The sequence below is a fragment of the Sphaeramia orbicularis genome, chromosome 4, assembly GCF_902148855.1.
Source record: "Sphaeramia orbicularis chromosome 4, fSphaOr1.1, whole genome shotgun sequence".
Lineage (NCBI taxonomy): Eukaryota > Metazoa > Chordata > Actinopteri > Kurtiformes > Apogonidae > Sphaeramia > Sphaeramia orbicularis.
In genome coordinates, this window is record NC_043960.1 from 199,127 (window position 1) to 217,746 (window position 18,620).

Genomic DNA, 18,620 nt, shown 5'->3' on the forward strand with positions numbered 1-18,620 from the left:
CTACACTCTCCATCAGGTGCTCGAGGGTTCATGGGAGTTCGCCCAACCGGTACATATGTGTTTGTGGATTTGGAGAAGGCGTTCAACTGTGTCCCTCGTGGCATCCTGTGGGGGGTGCTTCAGGAGTATGGGGTCTGGGCCCTCTGCAAGGGCAGTCCAGTCCTTTTACGACCGAAGACAGGAGCCTGGTGCACATTGCCACCAGTAAGTCAGGACCTGTTCCAGGTGCATTGTGGGACTCCTCCGGGAGGGAGGCCTCGGGGAAGACCTAGGACACGCTGGAGAGACTATGTCTCTCGGCTGGCCTGGGAACGACTCAGGGTCCCCCAGGAAGAGCTGGAAGGAGGAGTCTGGGGAGAGGGAAGTATGGGCATCCCTGCTTAGACTATTACCCCTGCGACCCGGCCCCGGATAAGCGGCAAAAATGGATGGATGGATGGATCAAATAATTAACTTGTCTATAATATTTCATATCATTAACCTCATAGCATAATTGTCTAAGTCATAGTCACTCAATAATCACCCAATATTTTTGTCCATATAGTTTAAAAACATCAATATTTCCTTTAAGTTTAATGAGATGTGAAGAAAGTAGATGGTTAGCTGTGGTAGAAAATTATTATTTACAGTTAGAGCATGAAAAATATTTTAGAAATTTAGAGGAAGAACATTTAAAATTAAAGCTGCAAGCAGCATTGGGCGGGACCTCCCACCAGGCTTTCCGCCTCCCCCGTGATCCGCCTCCCGTGACCGTCGACACCTCAGCTCCACTCACACCTCTCCGTCCCCATACCAGTTCCCACCCTTTAGTGTCTGTCCTCCTTACATCTCTACAGAACACCAGCAACCCTCTGCTGAAACCACCATCACCTTTAAATGAGACTTTTATTTTGGAAACCCTACTGTGTGTATGTGCATTTGTTTTGTATGAGAGAGAAAGAATCAGTTTGAAAAATGAATTGAAATTGTATGAATAATTGAGCATAAAAGTGATGATTTATCACATTTAAGGCTATTATTTTGGAAAAACCCTATTGTGTGAGCATGTGTGTGTGAGAAAGAGTACTTTTGAATGAAGAAACATTGTACAAACAGTTGAGCATTTGGTCATAAAAATGAAAAGAAGCTATGTAATAGACATTATGTATTATTTTGAATAAGGGTTTTATTTTGAAAAAATGTACTCTGTGTACTTTGTAATGTGTGCAAAATGTCCAATATCCACAATACAATGCAGCAAAACCTGTTTCAAAATGTGAGGGAAAGAAATAAAGAAAGAAGAAAAAAAAAAAAAATCCTGGCCTGGGTTTGAACCCATGCCTCCCATACAATAGACCACAGCTCTTACCACTGGCCTATTGTCAGTCATGCAAAGGTCTGCACTGGTAAGCCTTATATAAGGATTTTGTCATTGTGAAAAGTGAAACTAAACATACTTGTCAAAAAATTGCCATTATTCCATAACCGTAGGTCGTTTCTGAAAATTCTTTCACTTTGGATTCTGCAGAATTGTGGGAATTTAATGATGTATAATTTTTTTGTCAAAAACCTGAAATGAATAAGCAGTATTGCAGAAACGTAGAGTAACTTTCAAAGGCAGATTGCCAACTTCCGTTGGAGTTAGCTCATGAGTGTCAGTGTATGATTTGTCAGCTCAATCAGACCAACATTTTGGCATTTGTTTCATGTTTCTGTGACATTCCTACTGGCTGCTAGGGCAGATTTTGTCTATTTTTTAGTACAAAGGTGGCGCTACAGAGTCCATTTTGGCAGCCAAGGGGTTAATTTTGATATTGAATCAAAGTGTTCACCAGCCATGACATACATGGCACATTTGGTGAGTTTTGGAGCATGTTAAGGGGGTCAAATGGCAGTCTAAAGTGGAAAAAGTATGAAAATAAACAAATTGTTATAAATCAATAACCGTACATCATATCTCAAAAATTTTTGCATGTGAGAGTTGTGGTGAGTCCTGTGAACGGATAGATATGTCACATGTGGGGAAAACTCCAAAGTGAAAAATGAGTTCCAAACATCGCAACTTTGCGGGCTTGTAAACAAAAAACTAAGGACAGTTCTGGAAAAAGTGTGAAGTCACTTTTTTGAGGAGGGTTCACTCTATCGTTTGGTGCTATTTAGAAGTCAATACGACAAAACGGTGTCATCGGAGTTAGTTTTAAAAATTTTATTTTGAAAGGCATATTGCGAACTTCCTGTTGGAGATAGGTCATGAGTGTAGTGGATGATTTGTAGAGCATTCTCCAACCAACATTTTGGTGTTGGATTCATGTCTCTACGACTTTCCTACTGGCTACTAGGGCAATTGCCATTTTTTTCACATAGGTGGTGCTAGAGAGGCCATTTGGGCACCTATGGGGTTAATTTTTTCATTTTATCAAATTTTTCGCCAGGGCCTGACATGTGTGCCACATGGGTGAGTTTTTGAGCATGTTCAGGGGGTCAAAATCCAGGTCAAGTGGTCATGTGTGAATAATAATAATATAAAAACAAACGAATAACAATAGGGCCTTGCTTGCAGGCAAGGCCTCTCACTGTGTGAGAGGGCCTTACCTCTCGGCTCGGTCCTAATCATAAGCATTTTAGAAGCAAAGATAACATTTAAACCAAACTAACCAATGCAGTGATATTAATCCTAATATAAAAGTGTATTACAACATTAGTCATGATTGTTTTGTATCCCAGAAACACCTGAGTTCAACATGTCCACATACTTTTGTCCATATGGTGTATGAGTTAGCCAAGTATGGTTACAAGGCTACCAAAATGTTTTACAAGAATATGGTTTAATAATGGACACGATATTTGAGGGCTTCTCTGAGACTCACACACACACACACACACACACCCTCTCACTCACACACACACACACACACACACACACCCTCTCACACACACACACACAAACACACACACACACACACACACACCCTCACACACATCCTCCATCTCCCCATGGTCACTGGTCTCCATTGATAACCACAGAGCTCCTCCAATCCCTCTTCTTGGCTCTGACTTTGGTGAGAACTATCAGCCTCCCCAGAAGAGACACTGTGTGTGTGTGTGTGTGTGTGTGTGTTGGCTCCACCCCTCCCTCCCAGTGCACAGTGTGTGTTGTACTGATAGGTGACGGTGGCCGGGGTCGGCGCTGCTCTGCTGCATTAAGAGGATTGTCAGCGGGATGACAGCGAGGTGTTGGCAACAACAAGAACACAAACACACAGAGGATTCTTATTGAGACGTTCTGTGTCCTCCTCCTGCTGATGTGGAGGTGGTTGGATATTTTTGTGGTTGTTCACTGTTACACACAGTTGGGTGGCTCAATAATACTGTGAACTCACGGCTCGATGGTGTTTGGATGGTGTGAGTCCAAAGACGACTTTTAACTCTGCATTTTGATTCTGTAACAATGGTAATGTTTTTAAGTTATACAAAAACGATGGAATAAATGGTTAATAAGGGTCTCAAATTAAAGGACCTCATAGTGTCACTTACCTCTGCTTTAAACTGTGTTTTATTTACACTCTATATCCAACAGTATTCCCTCACCTGCCTTGACTCCCATATGAATGTCAGGTCCATCCCATTCCTAGTCTATGGGTTCAGTCTGACGTGGGTCCACCCTTTGCAGCTCTAACAGCTTCAACTCTTCTGGGAAGGCTGTCCACAAGGTTTAGGAGTGTGTTCATGGGAATTTTGGACCATTCTTCCAGAAGCGCATTTGTGAGGTCCCACACTGATGTTGGACAGAAGGCCTGGCTCTCAGTCTGCGCTCTAATTCATCCAAAGGTGTTCTATGGGGTTGAGGTCAGGACTGTGTGCAGGCCAGTCCAGTTCATCCACACCAGACTCTGTCCTCCATGTCCAAATGGACCTTGCTTTGTGCACTGGTGCACAGTCATGTTGGAAGAGGAAGGGGCCGGCTCCAAACTGTTCCCACAAAGTTGGAGCATGGAATTGTCCCAAATGTCTTGGTCTGCTGAAGCATTCCCAGTTCCTTTCACTGGAACTAATGGGCCCAGCCCAGCTCCTGAAAAACAACTCCACACCATAATCCCCCCTCCACCAAACTTTACACTTGGCACAATGCGCTCCCACAAGTATCGTTCTCCTGGCGACTGCCAAACCCAGACCCGTCCATCAGATCGCCAGATGGAGAAGCACAATTGGTCAGTCCAGAGAAGGCTCCTCCCCTGCTCTACAGTCCAGTGGCGGCGTGCTTTACACCACTGCATCCATCGCTGTGCATTGCACTTGCTGATGTATGGCTTGGATGCGGCCGCTCGGCCACGGAAACCCATTCCATGAAGCTCTGTGTGCACTGTTCTGGAGCTAATCTGAAGGACACATGAAGTTTGGAGGTCTGTACCATTGACTCTGCAGAAAGTTGGCCACCTCTTCGCACTCTGCGCCTCAGCATCTGCTGACCCCGCTCCGTCAGTTTCCGTGGCCTACCACTTCGTGGCTGAGTCGCCGTCATTCCCAAACACTTCCACTTTCTTATAATCCAGCTGACAGCTGACTGTGGAATATTTAGGAGCCAGGAAATTTCACCACTGGATTTGTTTCACAGGTGGCATCCTATCACAGTTCCACGATGGAATTCACTGAGCTCCTGAGAGAGACCCATTCTGTCACGAATGTTTGTAAAAGCAGTCTGCATGCCTAGGGCTGGATTTAATACACCTGTGGACATGGAAGGGACTGGAACAGCTGAGTCTGATTATTGGGATGGAGGAGACAAGACTTTTGGCAATATAGTGTATTTTAATTTCACTCTCTACATGTTATTGCAAATATCAGTATTTTCTCTTCTTTATGTTTGTAAAACAAGTTTGTCACTTTCGGTTTTTAAACAGTCTATATGTGCTTCTTCCATATTCAGATTAGATTAGATTAAATTAGATTAGATAGAACTTTATTGATCCCTTTGGCAGAACCCTCAGGAAACTGAGAGTCCAGTAGCAGCACAACATCGAATGTACACACACAATTTCATCTATTACCAATAACTATTGCACCTTTATTCTCTATTTTTTGTCTCCTCGTTCCTTCTGTTTATGGTCATATTCTATGTTTATAGTTAGACTCTATTCTATTTTTTAATATTTTTTTCTACTATGCTCATTTTGCACTGTGGGGCCTTAAAATTTTGTAATTTCAGTATTCTGTATGCAATGCACATATGGCAAAACTGACAATAAAGATGAATTTGACAAGAAATACAATAACTATAAATAACAGAAAAAAACAGGTGATTGCACATTGGAAAGTACTAGTAGAAACAACAAGAAGCAAAGTAGTAATCATAAAGTAGTAGTAATAGTAATAAATAGCTAATTATGTGATAATATGATATGCACAATATGTATGTATGTAAATATAAATATATAGTTGAATTACCACAGGAAAAAAGTTATAATAAAGTGATGAGTAATGGTAGCTATAACAATGACATACATCTAAGGTTCTGAAGAAAATAGCCAATCAGTTATGTGATTTCCTTCAAGCCAACAGTTTGAGAACTTCCAGTCAGGTTTTCGGGAACATCATAGTACAGAAATGGCCCTGCTCAAAGTTACCAATGACCTTCTCACTGCTTCAGATAAAGGTCTGGTTTCTAGGCTGGTTTTATTAGACCTTAGTGCAGCTTTCGATACTGTTGACCGTCACATCTTTCTGCAACGTCTGGAAAACTCAGTTGGTATCAAAGGATCGGCATTAATGTGGTTCAAATCCCATCTAACAGATGGTTCTCACTTTGTTAACATTAATAATGAATCCTCCCAGTGCACTATAGTTAGTTATGGAGTACCTCAAGGCTCGGTTCTTGGACCAATACAGTTTACCTATCCATGCTTCCTTAAGTAACTTAATAGAAAACACTCCATCAACTTTCATTGCTACGCTGATGATACCCAGTTATATTTATCCATTAAACCTGATGAAGTCAATCAGCTAGCCAAACTACAGGAGTGCATTAAAGAGATTAAAGATTGAATGAACAACAATTTTCTGCTGTTAAACTCAAACAAAACTGAAGTCATTGTGTTTGGACCAAAAACTGTTAGGGATGCAGTGTCCAGCCAAGTCTACCGTGGATGGTGTTACCATGGAGACCAAAACCACTTTGAGGAATCTAGGCGTCATTTTCCATCAGGATCTATCGTTTAACTCTCACATAAAACAGATTTCTAGAACTGCTTTCTTTCATCTGCGTAATATAACTAAAGTTAGACAGATCTGAACACAGAACCATGCAGAAAAATTAGTCCATGCTTTTATTCCATCCAGACTAGATTATTGTAACTCACTTCTCTCAGGCTGTCCCAAAAAGTCCTTAAAGACCTTTCAGCTAATCCAAAAGTCCTTACAGACCCTTCAGCCAATCCAAAATGCTGCTGCCCATGGACTCACTAGAACCAGTATCACAGACCATATTCGTCCTGTGTTGGCTTCTCTGCACTGGCTCCCTGTAAAAGCTAGGATAGACTTTAAATACTCCTCCTCACTTCCAAAGCCCTTCATGTCCAGGCACCCACTGATCTGAAAGAACGTTCAGTTCCATACAATCCATCTAGAGCACTACGCTGTCCACATGCAGGTGCACTGGTGGTCCCTAGAATCTCCAAAAGTAGGATGGGGGCCAGAGCCTTCAGCTATCACGCTCCACGATTGTGGACCCACCTCCTGCCTCGGTCCAGGAGTCAGACACCCTCTGCCTTTTTAAGAGGAGGTTCAAAACGTTCCTTTTTGATGAATCTTATAGTTAGTGCAGCTCAGGCTGATCTGAGTTCTGCTGCTATAGTGTTAGACTGATGGACACTGAGCTCTGCTGATACGCCTCCTCCTCTATGACCTCCTCTCTCCTCCTCCTCCTCTATGACCTCCTCTCTGCTCCCCTTTCTCCCTGACCTTTTCTCTCCTAATTTTCTCTTCTATTTACGCCCCAGTGAATACATGTTACTGACTTGACTTCTTCCCTGGAGTATCTGTGCTTTATGACCTCACAGGTTTTCCCTGGATCCTCACAGGTTTTCCCTGGATCATCACCGGTTTTCCCAGGATCATCACAGGTTTTTCCCAGGATCATCACAGGTTTTCCCAGGATCATCGAAAGTTTTCCCAGGATCATCACAGGTTTTCCCAGGATCCTCACAGGTTTTCCCTGGATCCTCTCTGGACCTGCTGCTGTGGTCCTGCCTCTCTCCTCCTTCATCATCATCACTCACGTATCCATATAGTTATGATAGTGTTTATTATACAGTTCCATAGATGTTCCAGTTCAATTTTCTGTGCATCAACTGCATCCATGTCTCTCCCCTCTCCCCCAGTCTCTCTCTGTTTCTATCGTTCTCTCTTTTCTCCTCCTTTACTGTCACCCCTCACTAGTGTTTGCTCCTGGAGGATTCTGTTGATTTCTGTAAATTGGCTTCAGTCTGGTTTTGACCAACTCTATATGTAAAGTGTCATGAGATAACTTTTGTTATGATTTAGCGCTATATAAATAAAATTTGATTGATTTGATTGATAAGTATTAAGTAGTAAAGTATGTTAATAACATTGTATAATATTAAAAAATTCCCTAAAATGATCATCACAGGGTTTAGAATACAGAGTTATGACGTTGTGCTGCAGCTGTTCATCTTACCCAAAGTGACTGCAGGGACTTTGTTGTTGACAGGAAGAACAGTGATGTTGAGGTCATACACAGGAAGTGTGCCGTGCAGCGGTACAGGTGGAGGCGGGGCATCTCCATGGCAACAGCTGTCCGTCCCTCCAGCCTCCCCGTCAGAGATGATGAGGGTGACTGTATCGAACACCGGCTGAGGGCCGATCTCTCCACCTTAAGACAACACAGACATGTCACCAGGTTTTACCCGTGTTCCCTAAACGCATCCCGAGGTCCCATGATGCCCCTCACCTGTATGGGCGTAGTAGATGTGGCCCTGCAGCAGGTCCTGCTGGGAGAACTTATCTACGGGAAGCCCCGCCCTCTGCAGCTCCCCCCAACCGGGAGTTCGGGCCAACATGTAGGTGAGCCTGGAGTCGTCGCTGTCCCGGTCCGTGGCCGACAGGTAGTCCACCGTCACCTGGACCCGCCCCCCCTCCTCACAGCTCAGCTCCCCCCGCAGACCCCCACCCAGCTGAGGAGGCTCGTCGTTCATCGGGAGAATCTGAGGACGACGACAAAGACATTTATGAGGAGTGTAAATCCTTGGATGGAGTCGATAGGTTCAGCTGCGACTGCATCAAGTCCAGTATCACAGCTATTTATTTATTCATTCATCAGTTATTTTTTCTGCTTTTTTCAAACCAGTTCAAGTCCCTCCTCATATACACAACAAATTTACTAACCAGCAAAAAAGATTGAGATTAAAAATCTCGTTTGCGAAAAAAAAAAAGACAATACCTTATTATATGGTGTTAGTTCTCCAACACCTATGATAAAATTATAAACTGAATGATTTATGCTCTGATATCGACAATAACTGATAACCATAAATGTTGAAGAGTTGACAGAACTTCCACAAGAGCCAAGTTTGTTCAGTTTGACTCCACACAAACTAAAAGGAGAAGTAATTGTTCAAAGGATGGATGTGGTTGAGGACATCAGCGGTCGACACTCACCTGGATCGGCAGGACGACGTCAGCGGCGTTCACACCGTCTGTCACCCTCAGACTGACCTCATCCTCCGTCGTCTCCGAGTCATCATGGATGTACCTGAAACAAGACGAGAAACAAGACGTGAAAAAAACACAACATGTAAAATTTAAATGACTTTTTTCTTTATTTTGTCCTTTTTGTTCATTTTGTCTTTTTCGGTCAGTTTTGTTCATTTTTGCTGATGCTGATGTTTGTCCGTTGGACCGGTGTACCATCACTTACCTCGGTTTTCTTTCTACAGTTTTTAAATTATCTATCATCAACTCCATTTGTATAAATTTTATTATTTTGTTATTTTTGTTCATTTTGTTGCTTATTTACATTTATTTTTCATCATTTCTGTTCTATCGATCTATCTACAGTAGCTTTGTAATTTTATTTTCTGAATTTGTTTTATTTCATCTTTGGAGTATTTATCAACCAAGAACCATTGAATTTTATATGATCCACCCAGTATTTCCCATTATCAATATCCTTTATTCAAGCGGCTGGGTGCCTACATCTATGGTTGTAGTCAGCATCATGACTCTTATAATTATTGTGGCTATCATGTTTATCATAATTTATTCATAAATTAAGATATGAACAAGAAAAAGGTGAATCAAATCTATAATAAAAGCTAAGTGGCCTCTGTGTGCATATGTGTGTGTGTGTGCACCCAGGGATTCACACTAAATCTGTACAGAGCTGACTGTTGCAGTTTGTCACACTTATGTATTTCTGGTCAAGGAAGACAGTAGCAAAAACGGCAAGTTGATAGAACCAATATTTTGGGAGATATTAGTAATTTTGAATACAACAGCCTTAAAATCACGTTGTTATGCCCAGAACACTTTGGCAGTGACTACTGGATAAATGCAGTACACCATGCACTAATACACAACAGCATAAAAACTACCACATCTAGAACCTGTGGATCCACACGGGTCAACGGGCTAGTAATGATATGAATGGTAGTAGGAGGTAATCCTACATGTTTTTATGTGGAAAATAAAATGAATATGGCAAAATAGCATAGTTAAAAAAAAAGAAACTTGAGCTGTGATTTAAAACAGCAGTAAATAAAGACAGTAACATAATGGGGAATTCTCTGCATCATTTTGCGTTGGTGCTGTAAACTTGAAAATGTCTAAAATGCAATGAGAGGTTGTGTCAGAAGATGGAAAAACTGTCCACGCAGAGAACTAACCCACTCCTACATCCACATTAAATCCCGATTTCCTGCCTGAACATGTTTCCTGTTGGGTTTAGTCATTCATGATTCTGCGGGTGCAGCGACGTGGACTCTGTAAACAGCAAATCCACTCAAATCAGAGCGGGTGCATACACTTTACTGTGGCGTGGACACTTTACTGTGGCGTGGACACTTTACTGTGGCGTGGATACTTCCTGCATGTATACAGGCTAATCTGATTTATTCCATTCTTTTACGTCTGCGCATGTGTAAAACAATTAAAACTGTAAAAAACTGAAGTTATGTAGTCAAACGTGAACAGAAGACAATAACAGGAAGTTTGAGTCGACCATCATTAGGTTTTTACGAACTCCGAAAGAAATCCGATAATGGACTGGAGAGCATCTAAACCAGGGTTTAGGATTATCGGATTTCTTAAGTGCATGTAAATGCATCAGATCTGATTATTCCAATTATGTGATTACTAACAGTCATCAGATATTTATGGTCTTGTAAACGGGCTTACTGACCGGACCCGGAGTCCTCTCAGGTCCTGCAGGGTGAATCCGTCTCCCTGCAGCAGAGTCTGGCCCTGCAGCTCCAACCGGCCGTGGAGCGCCGTCTTCTGGACCTCCACCCTCAGCGCCTCCTCTAGGCTGTCCCGGTCCCGAACCAGGAGGTGTTCCTCGGTCACAAAGGCCCCTCCGCCCTCCTCCACCCTCAGCAGGTTGGTGAACATCTGGAAAACACGGGAAGCTTTCTGTCAGAACGTGGACAAATCATACAAACCTGGAAGAAAAAAACAGGACCAATGTCCCTGTATCTCATCAGCATGTTCTGTCAGGAATCAATGACAAGTGGAATTTGGTACTTTCACTGGAGGAGAACTCGACTAATTCAATCAAAGTCCATATATGACTTCTATCAGTGATCAATACAAACTATATTTATATCTGTAACCATTTACAAGTTATAAACCATCAAAATATGGACCATTATATAAGTAAAGGCACATTTTCAATATTTCAAAAATTCGCCACAAATTCAAAACATACAACAGCATTTCTGCTGGTAAGGTTTTACTGTGGCGGTGCACCACGGCAAAATCTTTGCTGCCACACCATACACATGATACAAAAAATCATCACCCTGGCATTAGACTTATTATATATATGTATAATATATAATAGTCCTACTATTTTCAATAAGAAGCCGTGCACGCTCTGTGCCACTGTACAATTTTTACCCCCGTATTTTTTTTTTTACCCCCTAAGAATTATGCACATGCTCCAAATTGTCAGGCATGTGCAACCACATTCTTCTTGATGTTAACATCCAGTAGTGAAACCTGTCGTACTGAATTTACCCTGTTCATTAATCATGTACTATAGTAAATTTTACATTATTTGGATATTCAAAACTACACAGTTAATGAGGGTAAAAATGATACGGGTGTAAAACCAGCAAGCAGTATGCTGTACCAGATTTACTCACATGGTGCACATGTGCGAAAACACCAGAAGTACTAAACTAATACGGGGGTAAAAATTGTATGAGACACGGCACCTTTCTGAGGTAATCTCTTGAGGTAATCAGAAGAAGCGAGTGAATGGATTTTTTTTCTTCACTGAGTAGGCCCACTTATTGCATAAACAGGACAGAAACCAGCCACCCCCCTCCCACTGATGACACACCATCACACCTAGAGATCAATTCCACAGGAAACACTGTAAAATATATCAAAACTGTGAACAAACTTTGGAAACACTAGTCACTTTTCCATTGGACATCTGCGCAAAACTTTACTGATATTTACTAAATGTCGAAAAAACACAAGTGCGTAATGTCAGTTTTTCTATTAAATCACAAATGCGATGATTTGTTTATTTATTATCGGGAGATGACATGAGAAGTCATTCCATAAACATAGTGACAATCGTGAATATCTCGTACTAAATTAAAAAACGATTGGGTTTCCTGGTGTGTCCACACATACTGCAACATGTTTCTTCTTCTTCTTCACTTGTTGTGACGTTCGTCAACATCCGGTTTTTTTTATTCACCTGACTAGTTGCGAAAAAAGGTCTTTCCATTGCAGTTTTGCATGATATACCATTTGCACTACGCCCGATAAACCACCTCTTGCTAGCGCAAAAACTTTTAATAAAAAAATGAGACTTTTGGCAAAATTGTCGTTTTTCCATCAGGTAAATTTTTATGCCCAAGTTATATTTGCGCAGTTTGAGGGTCAATGGAAAAGCGACTGTTGTCCCAAGGAAGACACATGGATAAAATGAAGACGAAGACACCAGAAACAGCGCCTTCACAGCAGCTCATGGCGTATAAACACAGAGGGGGACTGGGTGTGTGTTTGACCTCTGACCTCTGGCGTCTGGTCGTCCACGGGGGTGACGGTGATGTTGAAGACCAGATCTGAGACAGTGCCCCCGTGGTGGTCGCTGACGGAGAAGACGAACTGGATGAAGAGTGGATCGGGGCCGATGTCCTCCACCGGGGGCATGAAGGCCACTTTCATGTGGTTCACTGCATGCTGAGAAATCACAAGACATGGTTACGAGAAGGCTCTTTCTTAGTTTATTTTATATCTAGAGTTTGATCAATATGAGTTTTTCAGAACTGATATACTGATTATTAGAGACAAAAGAAAACTGACAAAAAGAATATTATTTGAAATAACACAAAGTTTGACACAAAACTTGGCTGAAATTGCTTGAAACTGACAAGTCAAATGAAACAAATCTCTACTGTGACTTTTGACAATGATAATAAAAAAAACTCACAGTAAATAAGCACGCTTCTCTTAAATCCCGTGCTCTGTAACCAATCAGATCAGACCAGTGCAGCTAAATCAGAGTCTGAGTAGAACATTTTTACTACTTTTACTTTTTACTGGATATCAGACACAACAAAAGGACTGAAAAATGACAATATCAGATGCAATAAACATCCACATTTCATGGTGTCACTGTTGTTTTATTGCTGTTTAAGGCTAGTTTCTCTATTTAATAAAATATCTGATTTGTTTTGGTGAAAAAAACATTTATGCACTGCCTTTATTTCAAGTCTTTTTAGTTACAATCAGATGCGGCTGTTGTTTTTGCATCATAATGTTTGTGCAGTACATTGTGTGTGGACAGACAGACATGACAGACAAAGATGAACTGAAATGATCTTGGTGGCCAAAGGTCAAAGTGAGCATGACCTTTGACCTTTTGGTTGCCAAAGTATTTTCACTTCATCCTTGAGTCTGAATGAATGTCTGATCTAACTAATGAAATATGATACTATGTTCATGACAGTGGACGGACATGACAAGGATGAACTGAAAAAATGTTGGTAGGCCAAAGGTCATACTCACTTTGACCTTTGGCCTACCAAAATATTTCCACTCCATCCTTGACTCTATTTGATGATACTGTGTTCATGAGAATGGATGGGAAAATGTTGGTGGTCAAAGGTGTCAAAACTGAGCTTTACCAAAAAAATACTGGAGAAAAAAATACTGGAAAAAAATCTAAATCTTACCGATTGTATTCTTCTCATTTCTAGTCCAAATATAAAAATATAAAAGTTACTCTTTAGGGGGTTATGTCTTATTTTAGGTGTGATGAGACATTTTGACTAGAAATGAGAAAAATACACTGTGTAAGATTTGGATTTTTGCAGTGTAGAAATATCTGAGGACCCCCAAACAAACTCACCTGTGTGAAGGACTTCAGGACCGGGACCATGTGGTCTTTCTTCATGGCGTTGGTGGTGTCTGTGTAAAACAGTCGTCCTGCATCCATGAGCCTGAAACAGAGAAAAACCTCACATCGTTTCCCAGAGGACAGAATAAAAGCATGGGGCAGATCACCTCCAGAGCTTCACCTCCCCTTACCCAGGATGCACTGGGCTGAAGCAGGGCTGGGTGATGACGTAGGTCAGGTCGGCGTCTGGATGCTCTCTGTCCACGAAGTGCAGATGAGCGTGGGTGACATAAACCACCTCGGTCTCCTTCACCGTTAGAGAGCGAACGCTGCCGGAAACTTCCACCGGCAGCTGGTCTTTAACCGGGAAAACATGGACCACCACCGTCTGGATGCAGAGAGGACAGAAAACAGCTTTAACCGGCATGAGAAGGCAGACACGCCAACATTATTGTGACATTATTTATAATCAGTCTGTAACTTATGACTAACCAGGTCCTGTTTTAGAGAATTAATGAGTCTATTTTAGAGCAGAAATAAGAAAGTATGACCAATGTCCCTGTATGAAGAGAGGTGATTGACACGCACATCCAGAAAATGACAGGTATGCAGGATCCCAAAAAAAAATGTATGAAAAAAATAAAGGAAGGTCCGCACAACCTGTGAGCTCCCAAAGAATTTATTAAACAATGTGACGTTTGGGGCCGAGGCCCTTCATCAAACTGAGGACAAATAGGATTACACAGGTGTTTTATATAGTGTCTAATCACAGTATCACGTGACATGCAATACACGTCAAGTTAGAAAAGCAAAACAAAATGTAAACTTTTCGAACATACAATCAATCAATCATAAAAAGTCCACAGTCAAATGTTCCAAATGTCCACAAATACAGTGATCCAGCTGCTTTCAACTCAAGTTGAAAAAAATCATCACCCTGGCATTAGATTTATTATACATATGTAAAATATATAATAGTCCTACTATTTTCACTAAGAAGCCGTGCGCGCTCTGTGCCACTGTACAATGTTTACCCCCGTATTTTTTTTTTTACCCCCTAAGAATTATGCACATGCTCCACGCGCAACCGCATTCTTTTCGATGTAAACATCCTGTAGTGAAACCTGTCGAGTCAAGTTAAAGCAGCTGGATCACTGTATTTGTGGACATTTGGAACATTTGACTGTCGACTTTTTGTGACTGATTGTATGTTCGAAAAGTTTACATTTTGTTTTGCTTTTCTAAGATGATGTATATTTCAATGTCCCTGTATGTCAGCGTCATGTTCTGTCTGAATCAATCCCAGTTGGATTTGTGAGGTTGTCTGGTTCTGTCTCTATGTTCCAGTCCTGTGTTCTGGATGCAGATCAATCTACCTATAGAAGTGGGCGGGACTTTCACTGGAGGAGAACTCAACTAATTCAATCACAGTCCATATATGACTTCTATCAGTGATCAACAGGAACTATGTTTATATCTGTAACCATATACATGTTAGAAACCTTCAAAATATGAACCATTGTAAGTAAAGGTGCATTTTCAGTATTTCAAATATTCATCAAAACTTCATGAGGAGAAATCCTTTTTTTTTTTTTTGCTCAAGCTTAAAAAGTTTGATTCATATAAACAAAACAATAGAACATTTAAAATCATAGTCATGGATTAAAAAAAAATAAATAAAAATCAATGTTGAAAAAGTACATATATGACTTCTATCAGTGATCAATAGTAAATATGTAGGATACATGTAACCATTCACATGTTATAAATATTCAAAATATGGATTAAAATATTTCAAAAATTCATAAAAAAATTTGAAAATCAACCTAACTCACAATTGTGAAAAATCTTTGCAGACACTGTCCCAAGGAAGACAGATATAAAATTTGGAATGACCAGTAGTTTTTAAGAAATTGCAAACGAAGACGACGGGGATAACACAGATGACAATGAAGACGATGCTAGACACAGCACCTTCACAGTGGCTCATGGCCTGTCGAGCGGAGAGATAAAAAGGAAAATGTTGGTTCCATCTTTTCTGATTCAAAGATTTCTTTATCTTTAAGTTATTCCTTTTATAAAATTACCACATTTAAAACAGCACTGCTTTTTTTTTTTACATTTATGTGACCCCTGGTCAGGTCCAGCTGCTCTGTTGCTGATTTTCATGATTTATCAGAGCAGTTTTAGCTCATTTTTGCACGTTTTATAGATTAAACCAGTGGTTCCCAACCTTTTTTGGCTCATGACCACATTTTAACTTCACAAATTTCTAGCGACCCCACACATTCAAAACTGAGACCTTTTTTTTTTTGATAAAATTTGTTTTTGATCATGTAATTGTTTGCCATACTATGTTGCAAATAAAGGTTAAGGTTAGAGCCATTTTTTGTGCTTCAGTTAAAAACTCATATTTATATTTGATTTATTATTAATAATTTATGTATATTATATGAATGTCGAGTAATAATAGTATAAGTCTTGATATCACTGTGTGATGCAATCGTATTGGCTGCTAAGATTATAAAAACGTAAAGAAAGAAAAGCAGAACCAGAAGCCTGAAGCCTGGAGCATCACAGTCTTTTGACCGTCATGTCATTTAATTTAGAAATTGATCTTTTGTTTGTACCAATCTAAGTTTTAAGTAAAGACCGCAAACAGAGAAGTTGGATTCCAGACGTTTTGTTAACTGATACGTGTCGCGAACAGAAGAACTCCGAGGTTCACGGCTAGTGAGTTATACGCTGCACTCACAGTTAATGTTAGAGGACATTTAGTCTGTATAATGTCTATTATTGTGGACAGAGGCAGTAAATCCAGGTGTAGATTACTGCACAAAGGCTCAGGATCTGTCCAGTCAGTCCAGCTGGGATTTACAAGGAGGACAATTAATACTGAACAAACAAGAACTGAAACTATGAATTATGAAAGAGCTGCAGCATCTGAAACTGACCACAATGAACATCTGACACAGAAACAGAAGCACAGCGCTGCAGTTTCAGCTTCAGTTTGTCTTTTATGGATTGGGATTGTTTCTCTCAACTCGCATTATATTTTTTATTAGTAATTTTATTTTATCTTTTTCATCAATTACTAGAAATTTCAGGCGACCCCATCTGAATTCCAGGCAACCCCAAGTGGGATCCCGACCCCAAGGTTGAAAAACTGTGGATTAAACTATTAGAGGTGTTAATGTTTCCTCTTAATTAATGGAAACTTTTCTTTTTTTCAGATTTTTTTAAGATTAAGATTAGGATCAGATTAAGATCCTTTTATTGTCAGTATGCAGTACATGCACCACACACTAAAATTTAACTTCTGCTTTTAACCCACCACTAGAACATGGAGGAACACACCACACATCCACACACTGCAGACAAGGAGCAGCAGGCTTGCCATATCAGATGCCCAGGGAGCTAATGGGGGGGTTAAGTGCCTTGCTCAAGGGCACATCAGCCAACAACTTTTTCTGCCAGTCCGTGAAATCGAACTGGCAACCTTTCAGTCACAAGCCAGACAAAACTTACAAAACTTCTAATGAAATCAAACAGTGTAAGAATTATAAACTTTTACAAAACCTCCAGTGGCCAATATATAACAGTTACTTCTACTTTTGCTGATAATCCATCTAAGTAATATTCTAAAGGCAGTATTTTTATTGTGGATCTGAGTATTTTTTCCACTAACAAATTAAATAATTCATCTGGAAAACAGCTGAAACCAGAACAGAGATGACAGCTGGACGTGTTACTTTGCGTACATATGTTTGGGAGAGGTTTGGCGGCTCGTGGCTGTCGGACAGCGTGAAGTCAAAGGCGTCCTCGAAGCGTTCATCTCCTGAGTGCTGGTAGAAGATCTGACCCTGGATCAGGTCTCTCTGCAGGAAACTGTCCACTGAAACTCCTGTGTCATCACAAAAGACAAAAAATAATATGAAACCTACAGAAGTCTGTGATGAAGAAACAGATTTTAATCACCATTTAAGGTATTTATAGGACAAAACTGTCTGATAATCATCTATTCATGTCATTATGATGGTGGAAAGTAAAGATCAGACATAAAACTGAATGACAAGGAATGAATAAACGCATATTTTAGTTCTTTTTTGTGAAAGAACCGAACTTTTTTTGTCTTATACACAAGTTGTACTTCTTTTTTTCATGATGTGAAGGTAACAAACCTTGTTTTCATTCTTGATCTGTTGTTGATCTGGTTTTTACATTCAATTTCAATTCAATTCAGTTTTATTTGTAGAGCCCTATATCACAGCTAGGTTGTCTCTTTAAAGAATTAGTTGGATATGAAACTAAACAACAGTCAAATAAACAGTACATCTAATTTGACATGGATAACATTTTTTTCTCATGATAATGTGTTTTTATTTTATTTCAAGTTTACAAAACGTATTGCTTTTTCAGGTAAATGGATAATTATTTCATTATATTGAGATAAATTTCATATTTTGTGATATGTTGAGATTGCAAAGCTTGTTTTTCTCCCGATAATGACATAATTATTTTGTTCTCAATGGAATACAAATTGTTTTCTCATGATAAGGTTAAGTATGGAGTATTCTGATATTTTGAGAGTATGTTCTCTTGATAATAAGCTCACTGACTCATGAAAACTGCTTAATTCTGAAGGTATTCTGAGAACACAAAGCTGTTTTTCTCTTCATAATGTGATAATTATTTTATTATCTGTGTCATAAAAGTGACTAAAAATTAAAATTGAAAGAAATCAAGAAAAAAAACTGGGCTGTTTTGTTGTTTGACTCGTAAATGAAAGAAGAAAATAGAAAATAGTTTGCATTTACGTTTCAGTGCTCCTCAAGAGTTTATCAGGTCATTTTGTGATATACAAAAGTTTCTTGCAATAACTTAATTCTCATTATGTAGAAATAACAAACCTTCTTTTCTCGTTACGGAGCGAATTTCTGACAAGAAAATCACATTTTTCAAAATAACATTTTTTCTAAAGATATTAAGAGAAATTTACCAATCTTCTACAAGATATTACGGTGTATTACCCTATGATATTAATTAATCT

The 18,620-nt window shown here is 40.0% G+C and overlaps 1 protein-coding gene across 1 annotated transcript in view; it reads right to left on the reverse strand.

Moving 5' to 3' along the window:
• The window catches only part of LOC115417989 (FRAS1-related extracellular matrix protein 1-like), a 127,050-nt gene that overhangs the window by 57,202 nt on the left and 51,228 nt on the right, over positions 1 to 18,620 (reverse strand). The window contains 8 exon segments of the mRNA XM_030132256.1: positions 7,670 to 7,864; positions 7,943 to 8,195; positions 8,650 to 8,743; positions 10,391 to 10,599; positions 12,244 to 12,411; positions 13,583 to 13,673; positions 13,762 to 13,958; positions 17,332 to 17,474. Coding sequence (XP_029988116.1) covers positions 7,670 to 7,864; positions 7,943 to 8,195; positions 8,650 to 8,743; positions 10,391 to 10,599; positions 12,244 to 12,411; positions 13,583 to 13,673; positions 13,762 to 13,958; positions 17,332 to 17,474 — 1,350 coding nt within the window.